Source organism: Vipera ursinii (genome assembly GCF_947247035.1).
Source record: "Vipera ursinii genome assembly, chromosome: 6".
NCBI lineage: Eukaryota > Metazoa > Chordata > Lepidosauria > Squamata > Viperidae > Vipera > Vipera ursinii.
The window spans coordinates 68066383-68089080 of record NC_139515.1 but is presented as its reverse complement, the minus strand read 5'-3'; the positions used below and the strand labels follow the sequence as shown (position 1 = coordinate 68089080).

Sequence of the window (22698 nt, the reverse complement as noted above, 5' to 3'; positions counted from 1 at the left end):
TACTATCATTCCATGTTCACAGTTACAAAACATCCTTACGAAGGCCCGTTGTAATCCATTTTTAGGTAGAGAGACTGGAAGAAATTTATGTGAAGAAAGTCTGTTTTGGATTAGTACGTGGTAAACCGTGAGATGATTGGTTTGCTTATCCCTTGTGATATATGAACTAAGCCAATGTGATTTGCATGGTTTATGGCTTACTATAAGACAGACCATTATGGCTTCCTCAAAATGGCTTAGCATAACCCGAGTGAGTTCGTGGCTTCGATAGAATTAGGACCCAACTCCCCCAACTTTATCTCCAATACTTATTAATAATCTTCTTCCAGAGATATTTGAATAACAGCAGCAAACAGTTTGATGTATGGGAACAGGTGATTTCTACCCTCAGATGTTTGGGGACTGAAAGTTCCAGAATAGCGGCTAAAAGCTCCAGTCCTAAGACGTCAGGAGGGTAGAGAAAGCCACCCTAAGATAATAGAATTCTAACTTTACCACAATTATGCTGATGGAGCACAATCTGTAATGCCATGAAAAAAATAGTGAACTACATGTTAAAAGCTTTCTTGAATTACTAATAAGCTAAGTAGCACTTTTTACTGGCTACTCTCTAAGAAGGAATAAGTTCCATCAACAAACTTTGGTGTATCTTAGTGAGCTGATAGTAATGTTTGCTTACTGGGTTTTTCCTGAGATAAATATTTGCAGTGTGCTATAAAGAGGATAGGGACGCGGTGGCTCAGTGGGTTAGGACGCTGAGCTTGTCAATCAGAAGGTCGGCAGTTTGGCGGGTCGAATCCCGAGTGCCGCGTAACAGAGTGAGCACCTGTTACTCGTCCCAGCTTCTGCCCACCTAGCAGTTCGAAAGCATGTAAAAATGCAAGTAGAAAAATAGGGACCACTACGGTGGGAAGGTAACAGTGTTTCGTGCGCCTTTGGCATCTAGTCATGCCGGCCACATGACCATGGAGACGTCCTCGGACAAGCGCTGGCTCTTCGGCTTTGAAACGGAGATGAGCACTGGCCCCTAGAGTCGGAAAAGACTAGCACGCATGTGCAGGGGAACCTTTACCTTTATAAAGAGGATGGAGCAGGATGTCAGTTATACTACCTATACAACACTGTGTCTATTTGTGGCATAACATAGATGCTCAGAGTGAAACTAATATACTCTTTCGTGCACCTTATGATAGATATGTACCCTTTCCTAAGGCAAATACATAATAACACCCCAGAGAAAATGTCTGTTGCAGCCATACAATTGTGGTTGTTCTTGGCAATTAAAGATCACTCCAGATTGTTTTAACCAGTACTGTGAAATGGAAACTCCAAAAATCTATAAATACGGTCTTCAAAGTTGAAGGTAGTGTTTCCTGAGAAGGTCCATTTTAGATGCTAGGAGAATTTCAGCTCTTCCTTGAATTGTCATAACAAGAAATGTGCTTCCTTTCACTTTACCTGCCACATACTTCCAACTCTGGATTGAATCCAGGTATCCCAGTGGTCACAGGGTCAAAGAGAAGTACCTTTAAGAACTCAACTCAAAATAGTTGTGGTGTTTTGTTTTCTATAACTTTTTTTGAATTAGGAGGCCTACTGTGACAATGTGAGAATTATATGGCTATTAATAACTTTTGATTGTAGATACCTTACTTAACAATATGATCTGTTGAGTATATCTGTGAGTATTTTTGCACTTTTGAGTTCATATATTTCTGCACTTGTTTTAAGAGTATGTCATGATTACCAAAGGTAAAATTGTGGTGGTGTTAATTCAGACCTGAGATTCAGTGTACATGTGCTTATGCCAATAGGCTATTATGATTTACCACAATTCAGCAGTTTCCCATATATGGAACTAGATTAGTAACAAGTGTATAATTTTTTTGGTAGCCATCCCATATATTGTCAAGCTATTTTTGCAGCCTGCTTCTCTTAATAGCACTTAAAATGTATTTCATCCAACTATAAATTTATTTCAAGCATATTCTGTTTAAAAGTATCAATATATTTGGATAAATGGGTCAACCTAAGTTCACTTAAAATATAAAATCAGACTATTTGGGAAACTGGTTGTTGGTTTGTTTTTTTTTGCTTGCCTTTGTAAATATAACATTGTATAAATTAGTCCATCCTGTTGCAACTTCAATAATAGACTTAGTATCAATCTTTATAAATGGAAAACTCCGTTGCTATTTATAGCTTGTTTCATCAATTCGACTTAAGTTTTGTTTGTGACATGGAGTGTGAATAAAAATTTGGCATGGTTCAGAGGGTCATATATTTATTTAATAAGCTGATACAAATAAACCTTTTGCCCATGTATGCGGATTACAGTTCCAAATAATTGCTTACCAGTTTTAGAATAAAACCAAAGTGAAAGTCAGCTTCATGGTTTCATATACTGGTTGGTTCTAAAACGTACTCATGCTCGATCTTTAGTAAAATTGAATACATCAATTTGAGATTATTTCCCATTGGCCTATTGTAAGGTACAGTACTTAGTGTAAAAATGCTGAATAATTATTCAGTAAAATATATAAAAAGGAGGAAAAATTGCTTGTGTGTCTGTTTACTAAAGTAATGTGACCATCTGAATTGCAGCCATTGTTATGATTTATAGCAATATTTGACCATAATTTTGAAGTTAGCTGAACCAGTAAATCAGCCTTTAACAAAAATGACACCACAGTTAACTGGAATTCTGAAGTGATGGTTAAAACCAGCTATTTATGGTTTTATGATCTGCAACTGAAATGTCTTGAGAGAAATCCAATATTTTCTATAATAAAAATAGCATTGTTATTTGTAATAAAGTGATTTGTCCTAATAATGTTTATTTCTGGTTTTTTTAAACCTATCATATTGGTTGAATCAATGCAACTTTCAATGGTAATTACATTTAGAAATAAACATTTCACATATTCACATTGCAGAATGGAGTTTAGTGTTCTAAGAAGCTAAATCTTGCAATATGTTATTTTGGCTTTAGTGCAGGAGAACAACAACAACAATAATAGAAGAGTTGGAAGGGACCTTGGTCTTCTTGTCCAACCCGCTGCTCAGGCAGGAAACCCTATACCATTTCAGACAAATGGCTATCCAGTCTCAAAAACTTCCAGAGTTGGAGCATTCACAACTTCTGGAGGCAGGTTGTTCCACTGATTAATTGTTCTGTCAGGAAATTTCTCCTTGGTTACAGATTGCTTCTCTCTTTGATTAGTTTCCATCCATTGCTCTTGTCCTGCCTTCAGGTGCTTTGGAGCAGGAGTATCAAACTGCCAGCCCGTGGGCCGGGCGTGTCACATGGAAGCCACGCCCACCCTATTATCAGCAATGGCAAAACAGTCCCGATACGTTGCGTCGTGAGTTTGACACGTTTGCTTTAGTAGCTTGATTCCCAATTCTTTGTGGCAATTCCTGAGGTATTGGAACACTGCTATTATGTCACTCCTAGTCCTTCTCTTCATTAAACTAGACATACCCAATTCTAGCAACCATTTTTTATGTTTTAGCTCCCAATCCCCTAATCATCTTTGTTGCTCTTCTCTGTACTCTTTCTAGAATCTCAACTTTTTTACATCATGGTGACAAAAACTGGATGCAGCATTTCAAGTGTGGCCTTACCAAGGCATTGTAAAGTGGTATTAACAATTCACATGATTTTGATTCTGTCTCTCTGTTAATGTAGCCTAGCACTGTGTTGGCTTTTTTGGCAGCTGCAGCACACTGCTGGCTCTTATTTAAGTGATTGTCCGCTCAGACTCCGAGATCCCTCTCACAAGTTACTACTACTGAGCAAGGTGCCACCTATACTGTACCTGTGCATTTGGTTTTTCTTGCCTAAATGTAGAGCCTTACTTTTTACAATAGTAATAACTCAGAGGGATTTCAAGAATCCTAGTGGACATCACTTAAATATGAGCCAGGTTAGATGTGTGAGGTTGAATTTTAAGTATGATTATCTCAACCTGAATCATGTGAACAAATCTAAGCTGTTATGGATAGAGATGTAAAATGTTTAAATACATCTAAAGTTTAACAAATTTGCTTCATTTCTTAAACATTTAAAACCACAAGTTCACTGTTCCTGAGTACTTTTATCACAAAGCCCATGTTTAACTATAGAACCAATAAAATTCTAAACAGATTTCCCCCCTTCACCTAGGAATTCAAGGGAGCATAGTTTTTCTCCCCTTACCACTTTGTAAAGTTGAGCTGAAAGTAACTGGCTTAAAGTAATCAAGTGATCTTCTGTGGCTACAAGAGGATTTGCATCTCCATTGTCATTTAATAAGTGCACAGCAAAATCACAAATGCAAGCTTGTTTATCAAGTTGTGTTTGGCAGTTTCATAAACATGTCTCTTTTTTGGATTGCTACGCTTTAATTTCACTTGAGGCTTGTATTGCACAATGCAATAACTTCAGCTCAATTAAAAATTAAGTCATTCAACTTTTTTTCCAAATCCTTTAATGTTTGATTTTATATGAGGTGAATTGTAAGTTAATCCTGATTATTGATAACATTGGTAGCCAAAGTTAAAATAAAACTTTCTAGAAAATTAATTTGGCAATTTGCTTTCCACGTTTCTAACAGCTTTTCAGGTTCTCCCATATCCAATTATTTTTATTGCACCAAATCTACAGCTTTGTGAAAACAAAAATGTGTATTAATTTCCCTTAACCTGTTGCAGATAATTATTGTTAATTGCAAAGTCATGTCTGACCCATTGCAACCCCATGGACGTTCCTCCAGGCCTTCCTGTCCTTCTGGAGTCCATTTAAGCTCACGCCTACTGCTTCAGTGACTCCATCTAGCCACCTCATTCTCTGTCGTCCTCTTCTTCTATTGCCCTCAATCTTTCCCAGCATTAGGCTCTTCTCCAGTGAGTCCTTCCTTCTCATTAGGTGGCCAAAGTATTTGAGTTTCACCTTCAGGATCTGGCCTTCTAAAGAGCAGTCAGGGTTGATCTCCTCTAGGACTGACCGGTTTGATCGCCTTGCAGTCCAAGGGACTCGCAGGAGTCTTCTCCAGCACCAGAGTTCAAAGGCCTCAATTCTTTGGTGCTCAGCCTTTCTTATGGTCCAACTTTCACAGCCATACATTGGTGCTATTTTTTAAAAAGAAATTATCTTGGACTATACAGCTTCTGAGCAAAAATTATATGAGGTTTGTTTTTCAAATGTTAAATACTGCTGGGATGTGTTTTTTCAGTTTTAGATTTAGAGTATTTTTGCCATCATGATTTAAATAGAGACCAGTTCCCTTGGAGGGATGAGCATCAGATAGTCACATATTTCTCTTCACGGTTTAGAATTTAGCAGCTCTTTTTTGTTGTCTGATTTTTGTCCAGGAGTAAGCTTTGCTGATCAACAATTTTATTCTCAAGTTCTCAGTGGCATTTGTTCACTTATTATCATTTTACAAATCACAATATTTTTGTAGGTATCTTAAAATTTATTGCAGCAACAGGAAACAGCCAAATAGATGCTCAAGCCTTCCATTTACATCCCCCAAAATACATGCCCCTCTAACGTCCAGTTATTAAGCTCTGAAATCCCACACGTCATGATTATGAAATGTTAAAGAGGTAATTTGACAAAGTATAAAACAGAATCTGACTTCTTTGAAGAGAAATCATAAATTAAAAGGAATTTATTTCAAAAGTAGCAAGATGAATATCCCTAGTCCAAAGATCAACAAAAAAAAACCTTTACTACATACTTCTAATTGTTGCAAAATAGGGACTGCACTACCAGATACAGTTAACACTGATATTGGGTACCAGACAATCCACAGAACTAATTCTGCATACAAAAAACAGTTCCTGACAAACCCACCTTCATTCTTTTACAGCTTGTGCAAAATAGTTCCCAGGGATCATGACCCAAGGTTATTACGCTATGATCCAAAGATTGGCTAATTCTGGATTCCCATTATTTAAATGATTATATTAAAAGTAATAAGTGGGAGCACTTATTTTGAACTGTGGGCATTTAAGGAATTTCCTTTCAAGTTAAATATTAATAAATATTTAATTCAATTCATGCAAGACAGATACAAAACAAAAGGTCATCTCAATTTTTATAATAAAGGCAACTTGCATTCAAAATAAACTGTACCCTTATGTTTTATTCAAAGGGTAAACATGAATTAAACCCAGCTGTTTACTTGAATTACAAAAGTAAGATGATTCAATATGAAAATAAGAAACTGTCTACAAATCTGACAGTAGTAAATTGCAATATACAATGCATACAGGAGTTATACAGAGCAACAAACTCTTGTACAAAACAAAAAAAATATTTTAATACCTTTAAAATCCAATTTCTTTTAAAATCACTCATGAAAAAAGGTTTGAATCAGAGTTCACATCTCAATTAGTCAAGCCTCAGGAAGCTACATTACAACTATTGAATATACAAAGTGACATTTCTTTCTTCACTAGCCAATTCAAGTTCTCTTTCCTTTAGCAAGCCTTGTTCATATTTCTTATGTGTCTAAAGCCTTCTTCAAGTCATGAGAACTGAATCTGCTGAACCCCAGGGATCTAGGGAATAAAAAACAAATACACATTAATTTCAAAAATCAATCCAGAAACACATTTTTGTTCGTGTAATCTATTGTAGTGATCTTAGCAATACCACACTTTTTCATTGTCCTGACTACCAAAACTGGAAATATTTAACAAAAATTAAGGGGGTGAGGGATGGGGGGAGAGAAGGAACTGCTGTACCTGTTGATAGGACGTTGTATAAACCATGACATTTTGTTGTTGGCCATCTGTAGTTATCAAACCTGCTGGTAACTGGTTAGCTACATGAGAAAAATAGCAGTTAGAAGATTTCTGCTCATGAAGAAATAAATACCAAATCCAAGTTAAATATCTACCATTAAACAGTACGAAATCTGATCTCTTTCACTAATATGTACTGGAACTGCAACCTGACAGTACAAGTTGAATATTAGACCTTCATAACAAGAAACTGAGTTCAACTGTGAACTAATTTGGAAGATAAAAATACACAGTAGTATGAATAAAAACATTAAATAGCGTATTAACTGTCTATCCTATAGCTGGAAGTCAGATTGATTCTTTACAGTGGCTATTAATATTTTCAGTTTTTTAAAGCATGACCTCTTGGAGCACATCACTGTACTTTAACGGAAACACATGCTCAAAGGTTCTCTATCCTCTTGCTCTTTTATAATTGTCTATGTCTGGCAAATATTTTTAATAACACACACACGCAAAACAGAACAAATATCACGATCAGTTCAACAGAGCAAGTTCCATCTAATACAACAAGCCTGTCAAATTATATGCAATGTTTCCGACAAAACAGCATGGTTTCAAAGAGATAGGTCTACTAACTACAATCATCAAGTTTCACGCATTTGCTGCTCCATCTTTACTCCACCAATCCACTCCCAAAGTTTGAGTATTTTAAAATTCAAACAAAATACAGGCAGTCCTCCACTTACAACCACAATTGAGCCCAAAATTTCTGTTGTTGAGACATTTGTTGAGTGAATTTTGCCCCATTGTATGACCTTTCTAGCAACATTTGTTAAATGAATCACTGCAGTTGTTAAGTTAGTAGCACAGTAGTAAAGTGCATCTAGCTTCCCCATTGACTTTGCTTGTTAGGTTGCAAAAGGTGATCACATGACCCCAGGACACTACAACAGTCACAAATAGGAGTGAATTGCCAAGCACCTGAATTTTGATTACATGACCATTGGGATGCCACAACGGCCGCAAGTGTGAAAAACGGTCACACGTCACTTTTTCAGTGCCGTTGTAACTTCGAATATTCACTAAACAAACTTGTATTGAGTCAAGGACTACCTCTATATGTGTTATATTGCAGGAGGGTGATAGAGACAGCATGAATTATTAAAAATTAGATGCCTCTTTTGTATGGTGCTTACATAGAGGTCTCTCTGCCTTACTTTCAAATATTCTTCCTCTCATTCAGGAGGATCATGACCTTCAGATGAACCTTTTGGGGCAACAGGAAGATAGGAAGTAAGCTTCTATCAGCAATGCCTACACATGCTTTGATCTGCATTCAAATGATCTGTCTAATCAGTATAGGGATTTTTTTTATATATAGTCATTTAATACTTGGAATATAATTCATTGAAGAAAACAACTGTGTAATTAATGCAATTCTGTTGTGATAAAGTTTTATCAGAGAATTCCTCCTTCCCTGCCTGTTTAGACCTTCTACTTTCTAAATTCCAGAAGTATGTACAATTATTAATTATCTTCATGCACTCAAAAGCATCTGCATTCCATTAGAAAAAATGCAAAGCTCAAAACTAGTGGAAGATATCTAATTAAAATCTCAATGAACTCTATGCAAAAGGAGAAACACACCTGTTATCAAAATGCAAAGAATGCTATTTAAAAATGTTTTAAACAATGGAATCATTCTTGGGAGAACTCTGCATAATTTAAACATAACTCATAATGAAAGAAACAGTTGTTTTCTACAGAAACCTTTATTAAAAAGATTCTGTCTTAAAGAGGAGTGCATGGTTAGTTTTAGGTAAATTATACCACTGTTGTACCAAGTTTCAGATAAACAAATGTGTATTTTAAACTGAGTATTTCAAATTAATTTTCAATTTAATTTTACTTAGTTGTATTGTTTTATTCTCTTTCTTTATTATAACCAGCATGAAATGTTTTGAAGATGGACAGGGCATAACTATTTCAAATAAGTAACAACGCTGGATTGAGGTCAAAGACTTTACTATTTGCAATTGAGGGATATTAGAAAAATAATATTTTTTTTCCTACATGCTTCAGTAAGTTATCCAACAGCAGCAGAATTGCTTTGTTTCTGTGTTTTCATTAAGGAATAAACCTTCATGCATCAAAATACATGTTATATTATCTCACATATAATTTTCAGTGGAAACTCTCCTCTGCAAAAATGATTTACAGTGATGGGAACAAGTGAAATAGTAGATCCATATGAAAACTTACTCAAAATTGTAAGTCACTCAGTATAACTCTTAGTTCATGTAGTTTCAATCTTGTTTTCAAGGATTCACGAACAAACTACAGATAGTACTTGGCTTATGTCCATTTGTTCACTAACTGTTCAAAATTACAGTGGGGCTGAAAAAAATAGATGTATAACCAATCCTCAAAGTTCTGGCCATTGCAGCATCCCTGCAGTCACTTGATCACATTTGATTGCCTGGCTCACAATTATAACATTATTCCCCTTGGGGGGAAGTGATCATGCAATATTGGAATTCAACATTATGGAAGCACAAGCAATAGAATACAGCCAAACTAGAGTCTTGGACTTTAAAAGAGCTAATTTCAATTAAACTTAGAGAGACCTTGGGAAGAATTCCATGGATGAGAATCCTAAAGAGGAAAGCAATTCAAGAAGCTTGGGAAATTTTGAAAAGTGAGATAATAAAGGCCCAGTCTAGCACAATACCAACAAAGAAGAAAAATAACAGCTTTCAAAAGAAACCAGCATGGCTGCATAAAGAACTCTCTGATAAACTGAAAGATAAAAAGGACAAGTATAAGAAGTGGAAAGAGGGGCACATAACTAAGGCAGAATATCAGCAAACAGCCCGTGCCTGCAAAGATGAAATGAGAGAAGCTAAGGCTCAAAATGAACTAAGTCTCGCGACAAAAGTCAAAAATAACAAAAAAAGCTTCTTTCAACATATAAGAAACAAGAAAAAAGTTAAGGAAATGATTGGTCCATTAGTAGGGGAAAATGGCAAGAAGGTGACAAGCAACAGGGAGAAAGCAGAACTATTTAACTCGTTTTTTGCATCTGTCTTTACACAAAGGGAAAAAACAGTCCAACCTACCAAAACCAGTGCCATAAAAAACAGAATAGAAACGCAAGTTAAGATAGGCAAAAAAATGGTAAGTGAACACCTGTCCAGCCTAGACGAGTTCAAATCACCAGGACCAGATGGATTACACCCCAAAGTTCTCAAGGAACTGGCAGACGTGATCTCAGAACCACTGAACTATATTTTTCCAAAGATCCTGGAGCACTGGGGAACTACCAGAGGACTGGAAGAGAGCTGATGTAGTTCCTATCTTCAAAAAAGGGAAAAAATAGATCCAGGAAACTACAGACCTATCAGCCTGACCTCAATACCTGGAAAGATTCTGGAAAAGATAAACAACAAATCAGCGAACACCTTGATGCGAACAAAGTTATCACTAAAAGCCAACATGGGTTTGTCGAAAGCAGATCATGCCAGACAAATCTTATTGCATTCTTTGACCAAGTGACAAAACTAGTGGACCAGAGGAATGCTGTAGATATAATTTACTTGGACTTCAGTAAGGCATTTGATAAAGTAGATCACAACCTTCTACTTGGTAAGATAGAAAAATGTGGGTTAGATAGCATCACCACCAGATGGATTCGTAGCTGGCTGACTGGCCGTACTCAGCGTGTGGTCCTCAATGGAACTGCATCTACATGGAAGGAAGTGTGTAGTGGGGTACCCCAGGGCTCTGTTCTGGGCCCAGTGCTCTTCAACATCTTCATAACGATTTGGATGAGGGGATAGATGGGGAACTCATCAAATTTGCAGACGACACCAAGCTGGCAGGAATAGCCAATACTCCAGAAGATAGGCTTAAGGTACAGGAGGATCTGGACAGACTCGAACACTGGGCACTATCTAACAAAATGAAATTCAATTGTGAAAAAAGTAAGGTTCTACATTTAGGCAGGAAAAATCAAATGCACAGGTATAGTATAGGTGGTACCTTGCTCAATAGTAGCAACTGTGAGAGAGATCTCGGAGTCCTAGTGGACAATCACTTCAATATGAGCCAGCAGTGTGCTCCAGCTGCCAAAAAAGCCAACACAGTGCTAGGCTGCATTAACAGAGGGATAGAATCAAGATCGCGTGAAATACTAATACCACTTTACAATGCCTTGGTAAGGCCACACCTGGAATACTGCATCCAGTTTTGGTCACCACAATGTAAAAAAGATGTCGAGACTCTAGAAAGAGTATAAAGAAGAGCAACAAAGATGATTGGGAGACTGGAGGCTAAAACATATAGGGAATGGTTGCTGGAATTGGGTATGTGTAGTTTAATGAAGAGAAGGGTGAGGGGTCACATGATAGTAGTGTTCCAATATCTCAGGGGCTGCCACAAAGAAGAGGGTGTCAAGCTATTCTCCAAAGCACCTGAAAGCAGGACAAGAAGCAACGGATGGAAACTAGTCAAGGAGAGAAGTAACCTAGAACTAAGGAGAAACTTCCTGACAGTTAGAACAATTAACCAGTGGAACAACCTGCCTCCAGAAGTGGTGAATGCTCCAACACTTGAAGTTTTTAAGAAGAGACTGGACAGCCACTTGTCTGAAATGGTGTAGGGTTTCCTGCCTGAGCAGGGGGTTGGACTAGATGACCTCCAAGGGGGTTGGACTAGATGACCTCCAAGGTCCCTTCCAACTTCTTCTTCTTCTTCTTCTTCTTCTTCTTCTTCTTCTTCTTCTTCTTCTTCTTCTTCTTCTTCTTCTTCTCCTCCTCCTCCTCCTCCTCCTCCTCCTCCTCCTCCTCCTCCTCCTCATTATCATTCTTATTATTATTATTAACAACACTTCAGGGAGACATGGTCATGATTGCCATTTGCAACCTTCCCTGCCAGATTCCCACAAGCAAAGTCAATGTGGAAGTTGGCAGGGGAGGTCACAGATGATTCCAGTCCCCTGGCTACCCTGGACTCATGTGCAGCCCACGCTGGATTTCCCCCTCTACCCCATGCTACCTACCTGGGACTCCTCTGCCACTTTCTGCTTAATGATCTGTGGAACTTAGAAATATTATGGCACCCTGAACTATCACTAAGCGATGAGGACACATGACTTTGCACTTTAAGGCTGCAACAATCCCAGTCCCAACTTCCCAGTCTCTAAACCCAAGGACTACTTACATATAGCATCAATATTTTGTGGACTACATGTACTTTGCCATTAAACTGTCACATAAATACTGGCTATAGTTCAATACAATTAGCAAGGTTATTTAATCGTAAGTATTAGGCAACAATCACCACAGCTGCACCAGTAATACAGTACTTACTAAATGCTTCCTCTGTGAGCTCCTCACTAAGGCCGTCTGCTGTGGTAACTGTTCCACCAATGCCTTTTTCTCCCTTCATTGCCTTGAAAAACAGTAATATTTTACATATAACACATGTATTTTCTACAATTCACAATACAATTCTAGTTTGAAATCTTTCTCTTTTATAAAAAAAAGGCTTTTCCTAATAGGAGACTGTTAACTTTGCCCATCATTTATCGTATTAAATATTCATATAGTAGGTTTTCTGGGTAAGCATCTTAGACAAAATGGCAAATTAGGTAGATCTTTGGAAGAATTTTCCCAGTTGGCTTCCTACTGCCAGCTCATTCTGTCTTAACCAGAGGCTGATGTGTAATTCTGCCTTCCAACTGGCTATGAATAGCTATTTACAGAAAGTAACTGCAACAAGCACCATTCCTTATTATGAGATGCATATTTTTCAGCTCTGCTCCATTCTGTTCATTCTTAGCACTACGGTAAACAAAGTAGAAGTAAAGCAGATGTGAAGCAAGACCACAAAAACCCAGATCCCTATGCAACAGAACATAGTGCAAATTAAAGGGTGAAGAGAAGAAAGGTTGCTTGTGTGACAAAATTTATATACTTTAGTTTGGTTTTGTGGAGATTCTCATCCATTTTCTTCTTGAAACCTAACACATTAAATTATACAAAACACTTAACTGCAAATGTTGATTAAGCCACATTGTTAAAATAACAAATTTGTAAATACAAGCTGCTTTTTTAGTCTAGTCCAGGGGTCAGCAACCTGAAACAGTGAAAGCCACTCGGAACTGTTTCCATCACAAAAGGAAAAACTGGGAGCCGCAAAAAATGTGTGCGCATGCGCATGCATGCGTGCATGTGCAGAACAGGGTTTGACTGAAGAGTGGACACGGCGAGATATGCACCTACCCTGCATATTTGAATTGATTGGTTGAACTTCTTTAGTCCCACTTTTTTTTGGGGGGGGGACTGCACATGGCAGAGGACTGGGAGCTGCAGGAGACGGCTGAAAGAGCCACATGTGGCTCCGGAGCCGCGGGTTGCAGACCTGTGGTCTAGTCCATGTGATACAAATACTATTTTTTCTACTATAATAAAACACCTGTATATAGGTAAAGGAAAATCTTTACAAAACATTGCAGAACAGGTAAAAATGGTCTTCTTTTCCAAAAACAAAACAAAACCCCACATACAAATTACCCAGCTATCTTTACTTCCAATACACAAATATAAACACACAATGAAACAATTGCAAACAGAATTACAAACCTCTCTAAACTTCTGAAGATACAACTTCAAAGGTTCAACATAGCTATCAAACCCCAGAGTAGACATAGCAAAGAGAATATCTTCTCCATTTATGGTCTTCCGTTTCTCTTGATGACACCTCTCACTTGCTTCTGATGTAATAAAACTGATGAATTCACTGACACACTCCTGCACACATTCTTTTGCATCTTTAGCAATCTAAAATATACACAATATACAATATTTTTATACCACTTTACCAAGAGATAAAAATAATAACCCCCCAAAACATAATAAAAATTATTAAAAAGGCATAATAATGGAGGCATAATAAATGCATTATAAAATATAAAAACAAGGCAGGCAGATACAGGGAAGTATGTTCTTTCAGACACTTAAGCCCCAAAATATTTTCACCTTAAAGATCAACTCAGGCATTGACACAGACTGGGAATCAAACTAGCAACCCATTCAGCTTCCTCAGGATCAATGTAATATAATCAAGTCTACCTGAACCTGTCAGAAATTTATGCATCTTCCGTAATAGCTGACATTTTCCATTATCAGAGATAACCATCCTTATGTAAGGATGGTTGAAGCTGGTAAAGATTCTTCATGCTAATAAAAGTTGGTGATGCGGTCCCAAACAATACATCTGGATCAAGATCAACCAAATGACACATCTTCTGTTCAAGAGTCTGTAACAGATTCCTGGACCCAGGAAACTTATATCACAAGGCATCAATTTTACTGGAGTTTTTCTTTGGTTTGCTGATTCTCATTCACGTTGCTACTAGATTCAAGTACGATTGACATTTCACTTGATTAATCAGTGTCCCATCTGATTCAGATGACAAGCAGATCAGAGCTGAATACTAAAACATCGATATCTTTGTGCCAAATCCCCAAATCATACTTCTTAATAGAAGTACCATGTACTCTAGCAGAAATGTTGCAGAACCATTTTTAGAAACTCATCTTGCTCCATGGACATCTATGTCTAATCAACGAGCCAATCTAGCTAGTTTTCAACACTAATTATATTAAAAGCCATTAATGTTTAAAATAATAAAGCATGTTACCCAGCTTAATCTCAATTAATTCTTAAGTATACTAAAAAAGACTGTTGACAAAAATATGCATTTTATACAGAGAATTGGAAAGTGGAAAATATTTATAAGTTCTAAACACTTCCAAAATAAACAAAGTAATCCGTTTGCAAAGCAGCCAGGATGATCCTTATTGAAAATGGTTGAAATTCAAAATACTTTGTGTGCCACTAAGTGAAAAATACTATAAATGTTCTTTCATTGAAGGAATGCTTCTATAAGTTATTAATTATTTTCTTCTCTTCTCAATATGAAAAATGACCTGGCCATCTTCTTTTAAGATAATGAAAACTGTCCTAGAACTTAAAACTTATTTTTCCTCACAAGAGAAAAATGCAAACTTCTATTCTGGACAATATGGAATTGTGATTAACTAAAAATATGACACTCTTGCTTGTTAACAGAAACTAATGAACATTAAAAAACAATACCAGATCCAAAGTCCCTAATCTAGATTTAAAATATGGAATACTATCAAGGATTTATTTTAATGATATTACCTTTCCTGTCTGAGGTATAGCATTCTTCATTATCCTTGCCACATTTGCAATAGGAAGGTATATATCTTGTTCTCTAAAACTCTCTTTGGAACCATTTGTGTCTTCATGATCATTCATGCTGTCCTCAGTATCTAAGAAAACATATATATTAATTATATAATCAGGATCATTAATCAATGCACTGATACTTAACTGAAAAACCTACACTTACTTTATATTACCTTTGAGTTACAACAGTACAGGGAGTGCAGAATTATTAGGCAAATGAGTATTTTGACCACATCATCCTCTTTATGCATGTTGTCTTACTCCAAGCTGTATAGGCTCGAAAGCCTACTACCAATTAAGCATATTAGGTGATGTGCATCTCTGTAATGAGAAGGGGTGTGGTCTAATGACATCAACACCCTGTATCAGGTGTGCATAATTATTAGGCAACTTCCTTTCCTTTGGCAAAATGGGTCAAAAGAAGGACTTGACAGGCTCAGAAAAGTCAAAAATAGTGAGATATCTTGCAGAGGGATGCAGCACTCTTAAAATTGCAAAGCTTCTGAAGCGTGATCATCGAACAATCAAGCGTTTCATTCAAAATAGTCAACAGGGTCGCAAGAAGCGTGTGGAGAAACCAAGGCGCAAAATAACTGCCCGTGAACTGAGAAAAGTCAAGCGTGCAGCTGCCAAGATGCCACTTGCCACCAGTTTGGCCATATTTCAGAGCTGCAACATCACTGGAGTGCCCAACAGCACAAGGTGTGCAATACTCAGAGACATGGCCAAGGTAAGAAAGGCTGAAAGACGACCACCACTGAACAAGACACACAAGCTGAAACGTCAAGACTGGGCCAAGAAATATCTCAAGACTGATTTTTCTAAGGTTTTATGGACTGATGAAATGAGAGTGAGTCTTGATGGGCCAGATGGATGGGCCCGTGGCTGGATTGGTAAAGGGCAGAGAGCTCCAGTCTGACTCAGACGCCAGCAAGGTGGAGGTGGAGTACTGGTTTGGGCTGGTATCATCAAAGATGAGCTTGTGGGGCCTTTTCGGGTTGAGGATGGAGTCAAGCTCAACTCCCAGTCCTACTGCCAGTTTCTGGAAGACACCTTCTTCAAGCAGTGGTACAGGAAGAAGTCTGCATCCTTCAAGAAAAACATGATTTTCATGCAGGACAATGCTCCATCACACGTGTCCAAGTACTCCACAGCGTGGCTGGCAAGAAAGGGTATAAAAGAAGGAAATCTAATGACATGGCCTCCTTGTTCACCTGATCTGAACCCCATTGAGAACCTGTGGTCCATCATCAAATGTGAGATTTACAAGGAGGGAAAACAGTACACCTCTCTGAACAGTGTCTGGGAGGCTGTGGTTGCTGCTGCATGCAATGTTGATGGTGAACAGATCAAAACACTGACAGAATCCATGGATGGCAGGCTTTTGAGTGTCCTTGCAAAGAAAGGTGGCTATATTGGTCACTGATTTGTTTTTGTTATGTTTTTGAATGTCAGAAATGTATATTTGTGAATGTTGAGATGTTATATTGGTTTCACTGGTAAAAATAAATAATTGAAATGGGTATATATTTGTTTTTTGTTAAGTTGCCTAATAATTATGCACAGTAATAGTCACCTGCACACACATATATCCCCCTAAAATAGCTATAACTAAAAACAAACTAAAAACTACTTCCAAAAATATTCAGCTTTGATAGTAATGAGTTTTTTGGGTTCATTGAGAACATGGTTGTTGTTCAATAATAAAATTAATCCTCAAAAATACAACTTGCCTAATAATTCTGCACTCCCTGTAATGGACCCTCCTCATAAAAGTTGTAACTCTTGATCGTTGTAAACGGGGTCACTCACATGACCGATTTTATGATCTTTTTAGTGATGATTGTTAAGTGAACACTAGAGTTGTTAAGCAAACCACTATGGATGTGATTTTGTTGAAAACTGGAAGTAGATGTTGGTTTTTGGCAAAACTGTCATAGAACAACATCATGTGACTATGGAACTCTGCAAATGGCTGTAAGGTGGCCCAACTGCTAAGCACACAAAATATGGTCATATGACCAAAGTGGGGAGTGGCAGCCATCAACTTCACATCTGGATTTTAAGTACCTCCAGGAAGGTGCACTAACTTTGAATGGTTGCTATGCTACTGGTCATAAGTTGAGGACTACCTGTACTCTTCTTTAAATGCATTTAAAAAAACCTAGTAGTTTTTCTTTTATATTTTTACTTAACATTTCTGCATTGTAAGAATGAAAAGACCATGCTACTAGGCCAATACCACCAGCAATATTAAGCCTGAGGCATAACTTATATCAAAGGTGGGCAAGCTCAGCCTATGAGCAAGATGTCATTCTTGAACTAACTTAATGCAGTATTTGGCCTTCCTTTAAAAAAGTTCTTTTCAATATTTTAATTCAGACACTAAAACAAATTATTTATATCTTCCCTGTCAGTCTACTGTATAGGAAGAAAGAAAAAGGTATTTAAAAAAGAAAGGGATACCAAGAAAGAACGGGTAATTCTACCCATTGAAGAATCAATACATTCTATTCAACATATTACTTACTTACCATCATGAGGTTGGATCACATAGTGACTACCACCAATGTAATCTCCAGCAATTCCCAGCTGTGAAGCATCTGTTGTAGAATTATCACCATCCATCTACAATAAGATATTGTAAAATAAACATTGGCTATATATACACATTATTACCATCATGGTTAGAAATATATATAGTATCAACAGTCTTCCATATGTGAACTTTAAAATTTCAGATATATTAAGAAATTCCCACTGCATTTCTTATTATTTAATTCACTCTATCTACTAAATTGTTTTAGAACACAGGGATATTATTATTCATGTGTGATGGTATGGCATTTATCATCCCCACGCAATCTACTTTATTCTTTTGTGGGGCACTAATACAAACTGAAGTATTTCAGACGTTATCGAATACATATCAAACGTTAAAGGTTTAACATAAATACTTAATTATCCACCATTTCAAATAACTGAGTATTTCTCAGGGCTTTAAGTTCTGTATGATGCCACTGTTCATTAAATACTGTAATGATAAATTCTTCACAAAACAGTGTTGTTTCTCTCTGTGTAAATATTTCATGCTTTGGCTCCACTTCAGGAAGCATTAAACTGAATTTTAAAAAGAATTACTGTGACTTCCATTAATAAGGACTGCAATATTGCATAATACTTTAATAATTGGGAGAGGGGGGAGTTCCTTCTATTTGAAAATGTATGTATCTCCATCACTATTACCTTTGTTTTGGTCTTTTCTGGTTTTAATTAAAAAGCAATAAAAAATCTCAACTTTCCCCCCCACACACAAAAGGAACCATCTACTGCTGTTTTACTAGGCCAATATTGGAATAAAACTACTTTAACCTGAAGCAGTTGAAGTGGATGGAAGTAGTAAGAGGCTTATAAATAGCCACACTGTGACCCACAGTGTGCCGAAAGAGGAGTTTGAAAGATGTGGGCTGAAAGGGATGGGCATTCAGTTAGAGCTGCCTTCATCACATGCCAAATTACTACAGCCTTTTCTTTGCAATCTGAAGAGAGATACAGTACCAGACCACAGAACAAACTGCTTTAGATTGCTTGACAAGAGTCAGAACAGTTCTCTTATCATTCCAGCTGGAAGAGAATGGTTAGCTGCACTGGTATCCCTAATGTAGTCCCAGGGCACAGATGCCGGTGCTTGCTTCTCTGCTCAGAGAATGGCTGCAAATGATCCGGCCTATCTACCCCAGTGATTACAGTCAATAGGATGAGAGTGAAGACAAGATCCTAACAGCAAGAGCAAGAAGACATGTCAACAAACCATGGCAGATTACTCTCAGAACTGGTTGTTCCCTAATGCAGACAATACTTTTGGATATGTCTACATAGACGATTTGATATCACTAGAAAAGTGGCATCCCTCTGGGCTATTTTTCCCCAACTTCTCTAGCTTATAGTCCTGGTCCTTCCTAGTACAGTATTTCAGTCCTATCTAGTGTAACCCTACTCACGTTTTCAAGATGTGTTAAAATCAGCTGTCAAGGATGCAATTATTCCAGGTTTTATTAATTTGGCATGTTCTTAATGGCAAAAGCATCTATGTGCATGCATGTGTGTTGGAAGATCAGTATTTTACAGGGCAAAAAAGAAACAACCATCAACAGGCATATACAGGTAGTCCTCAACTTTCAACACAATTAAGCCCAAAATTTATGTTGCTGAAACATTTGTTAAGTGGGTTTTGCCCCATTTTATGACCATTCTTGCCACAGTTGTTAAGTGAATCCCTGTAGCTGTTAAGTCAGTAACACAGTTGTTAAGTGATTCTGGCTTCCCCATTAACTTTGCTTGTCAGATGGTCACAAAAGGTGATCACATGACCCTGGGATACTGCAATCATCATAAATATGAGTCAACTGCCAAGTGTCTGAATTTTGACCATGTGACCGTGGGAATACTGCAACGGTCATAAGTGTGAAAAATTGTCATTTTACTTTTTCAGTGCCATTGTTAACTGAACCATCACAAAATGCTATAGTAAGTTAAGGACTACATGCATTAGTCTCAAGTCTAACAAAGTATAGACAATTGGACAGATTAATTTGTATATATTTTCTCAGAGAATGATTTATGTTGAAACTTTTAAGAATAACCTCACTTGAGATCCATGATTTGCTTGTGAGTTGCTACAGTCTTTTTTATTCATTTGTTTACCAGTGAGCAAAACACAAGAGAAGATCTCCTATGGATTTTCTAATAAATATCAGTAATTCTGGGAACCAAAAGGTCATATACTTTCTCTGTAATGGCTAAAATACTTTTAATAATAATTTCTGTCTAAATCAATAAAACAATCAGAACACAGAGAAAATATGCAAGGCTCCCTTAAAAAAAAATAAGCCAGAGAAGTCTGATGAAATATTTGCACTCTGATAGGTTCACAAGCATTTACTCACATGGTTGGATGTTAAAATTAGGCAGGCAGGCTGGCCCAAAAACAACAAAACCCTGATTCAACAACATCGGTCTGCTTGTAGTTGCGTGTGCATTTTAGAGAAAAGGCTCGCTGGGAATTCGTATAGTGATCATCTGATGGGTTGAATCTTTTCAAGCCCCAGCGATAAGGCCATTTGACAACTGAGGGTGCAGGAGACGCACGTGGGAGACGTAACAAGAGAAACAACAGCAACGTCTGAATGCTAATAACGCGCCGAGGGGGAAAAAAAACAAAACAACAACCCAGCACCGACCCGGAGAAAACGCTTTCGGGCAATATAGCCCCACGGCTCCCACCCACCTTGAGGGCCGCGATGCCCGGACAGCGGGACGAAGCATCTCTCCGGGCTGGGACTGCGGGAAAGCTTTCGGACAGCGTCTACTTTCCCCCACGGACCCAGTCCTGTAACCGCGAAATGCCGAGCAGCGCGACGTTGGGCCGGGGCAGAGGCGAGAGGCCAAACCTTCCGGAAGGTCTCCCCCACCCCCGCGATCCCTCTTCTTTAGGCCGAGCGAAGCCAGAAGCAGACAAAGCGGGTCGACTTAAGCCAGGGCTCGGCAACCTCGGCTCTTTTATGACTCGTGGACTTCAACTCCCAGAATTCCTGAGCCAGCTATGCTGGCTCAGGAATTCTGGGAGTTGAAGTCCACGAGTCATAAAAGAGCCGAGGTTGCCGAGCCCTGACTTAAGCAAACCCAGCTCCACCCGAGGAGGGAAAGGGAGCCTTGGGGAGGGGAGGCGGGTGGGTGAAACGGGGAGGCTGCCCCCGAGGGTACGGCAGACCCCCCCCAAATAGCAAGGGGGGGCGCAGAGGGACCCTCGCCGCAGGGGGACCCCGCGGAGCTCCCTTCTCTCGCCTGCTCTGCCCTCTGCCCCGAAGAGGGCGCGAAGGGGGAAAAAAAAAGGAAGGCGAGGCCGGTTTCGCTCGCAGGCACGGGAGGCGACCCCGGGCGAGGCGCCGCGCTCTCCTCCTCCGCCGCCGCCTCGCGTGGGCCTGGTTCTCGGCCCCCCGCGTTCCCAGGGCCCGGCCGGCCAGCGCCGCCATCTCGCCTTCCCCTCCCCTCGCGGCGGGCGCAGAAGCCGCGGCACAAAGACTGCGGGAGGCAGCCAGCCGGGCCCGGCGTGGGCTCCGCTCGGCTCTCGCCGCTCGGCTTTTCCAGCTCCCCACACTTCCTGGTCCCCTCAGCGGCGGCGCGGCGGCAACGCCAGAGCCCGGGGAGGGAGACGGACATTTCATTCGAGCCTGCAGTGGAACCGGTTAGCAATCATTGGCCGGAGCCAGGCACAAACCTCCAGTGCGGCCCTGGTTGGCTCCCTCCACAAATCGGCTGTTTGGTTGGACAGAAAATGGCTGCGAAGGAACCAGTCCCAGCGCGGAGCACCGCTTCCCGAAGCCGGCCTGCCCTCCCTCCGCGCCGCCTCCTGCCCGCCCCCTCCCCGCACAGGAGGCTGTTCCCGCTGAAGGCTTCCCTCCCGCCGCTGCCTGAGCCCAGCCGCGAAAACACCGCCGGCGGCCTCTCCGGGAACGGCGTTGCCTGACCTCTGCTCTTGATCCCCGCAGCGCAGCTGCTCTCTCTCGCCGTCTGTGGAACCGAGCTGAGAAGAGCAACTTGCCAGTCCTCTTTTTCCAGCGTTTTTTGTACCCTTTCCCCTCCTGTTTTTTGTTTTGTTTACAGGCTAGGGACCTTTTATCGCGGAAATACATGAGTTATATACACGTGGCATGCCAAACCATAGTTTAAGCAAGGCTTATTGAATCAGAATTGGCTACCCTGCAAAATCAACCCCAATAGCTGTAGTCACACTATATCAGGGGTGTCAAACTCAATTTCATTGAGGGCCGCATCAGCATTGCAGTTGCCCTCAGGGGGCTGGGTGGGTATTACCTGGGTGGGCGTGACCTACTGGGTGGGCGTGGCTAGAGTGCATATGGCCTACTGGGTGGGCATGACCAGCTCTACATCGTTCGCATCAAGGGTGCCTATGGGGGCCTGGGCAGGAGTGGGACAGATCTGAGGGTCTCTGGGCCAGAGCCAAGGCAGTGGGGGCCGTTCCCTCACTGTTTCCAGGATGGCTTCCCGGGCCGCATGAAACCACTTCGCGGGCCGGATCTGGCCCCCGGGCCTTGTGTTTGACATGTCTGCACTATATGTTCTGTGGCAAGGAAATCGGATGTTGATTTTGTGAGATGGTGTTAGAAGGTCCCTTCCAAATCGGATTTGAAAGAAGACAGAACCGTTGTTTGAAGCAGAGAAGTTTATTTCCAAAGGCAGAGAATAAGACCAGCTGTTTAGAAGTACATGTCAATCCAGCCTCCCCAGTTCCTTTTATAGCAGACATGTCAAACACAAGGCCCGGTGGCCGGATCCGGCCCGCAAAGTGGTTTCATGTGGCCCACGAAGCCATCCTGGAAACAGTGAGGGAATGGCCCCCACTACCTTGGCCCTGGCCCAGAGACCCTCACATCTGTCCTTCTGCTAGAGACCCTCAGATCTGTCCCACTCCTGCCCAGGCCCCCATAGGCACCCTTGATGCGAACGATGTAGAGCTGGCCATGCCCACCCAGTAGGCCATACGCACTCTAGCCACGCCCACCCAGTAGGCCACGCCCACCTTGGCCATACCCACCCGACCCCCTGAGGGCAACCGCAATGCTGATGGGGCTCTCAATGAAATTGAGTTTGACACCC

General features: G+C 39.9%; 2 protein-coding genes across 4 annotated transcripts in view; one reads left to right on the top strand and one right to left on the bottom strand.

The window, feature by feature from the left end:
* The window catches only part of HCFC2 (host cell factor C2), a gene marked incomplete at its 5' end in the record, with an annotated part of 34278 nt that extends 25619 nt beyond the window's left edge, over window positions 1–8659 (top strand). Inside the window, one exon of the mRNA XM_083366792.1 lies at window positions 7985–8659. The remainder of the gene's footprint in view (window positions 1–7984) is intronic.
* On the bottom strand, window positions 6019–21411 carry NFYB (nuclear transcription factor Y subunit beta). 3 transcript variants are annotated; one of them, XR_014492972.1, is made up of 8 exons: window positions 21299–21411; window positions 17556–17649; window positions 14974–15104; window positions 13386–13583; window positions 12111–12192; window positions 7938–8008; window positions 6739–6818; window positions 6019–6552 (listed from the first exon to the last, which is right to left on the bottom strand). XR_014492972.1 is itself a non-coding variant. In XM_083366791.1 (7 exons), the coding sequence occupies exons 2-7, from the start codon at window positions 17647–17649 to the stop codon at window positions 6520–6522; spliced, it is 618 nt and encodes a 205-aa protein (XP_083222917.1). In that variant the 5' UTR covers window positions 21299–21411; the 3' UTR covers window positions 6019–6519. The 3 variants fall into 3 exon arrangements, 1 of the variants encoding a protein (XP_083222917.1); XR_014492973.1 differs by having other exon boundaries at window positions 7959–8008; XM_083366791.1 differs by lacking the exon at window positions 7938–8008.
* Between the last annotated feature and the right edge of the window lie 1287 nt (window positions 21412–22698).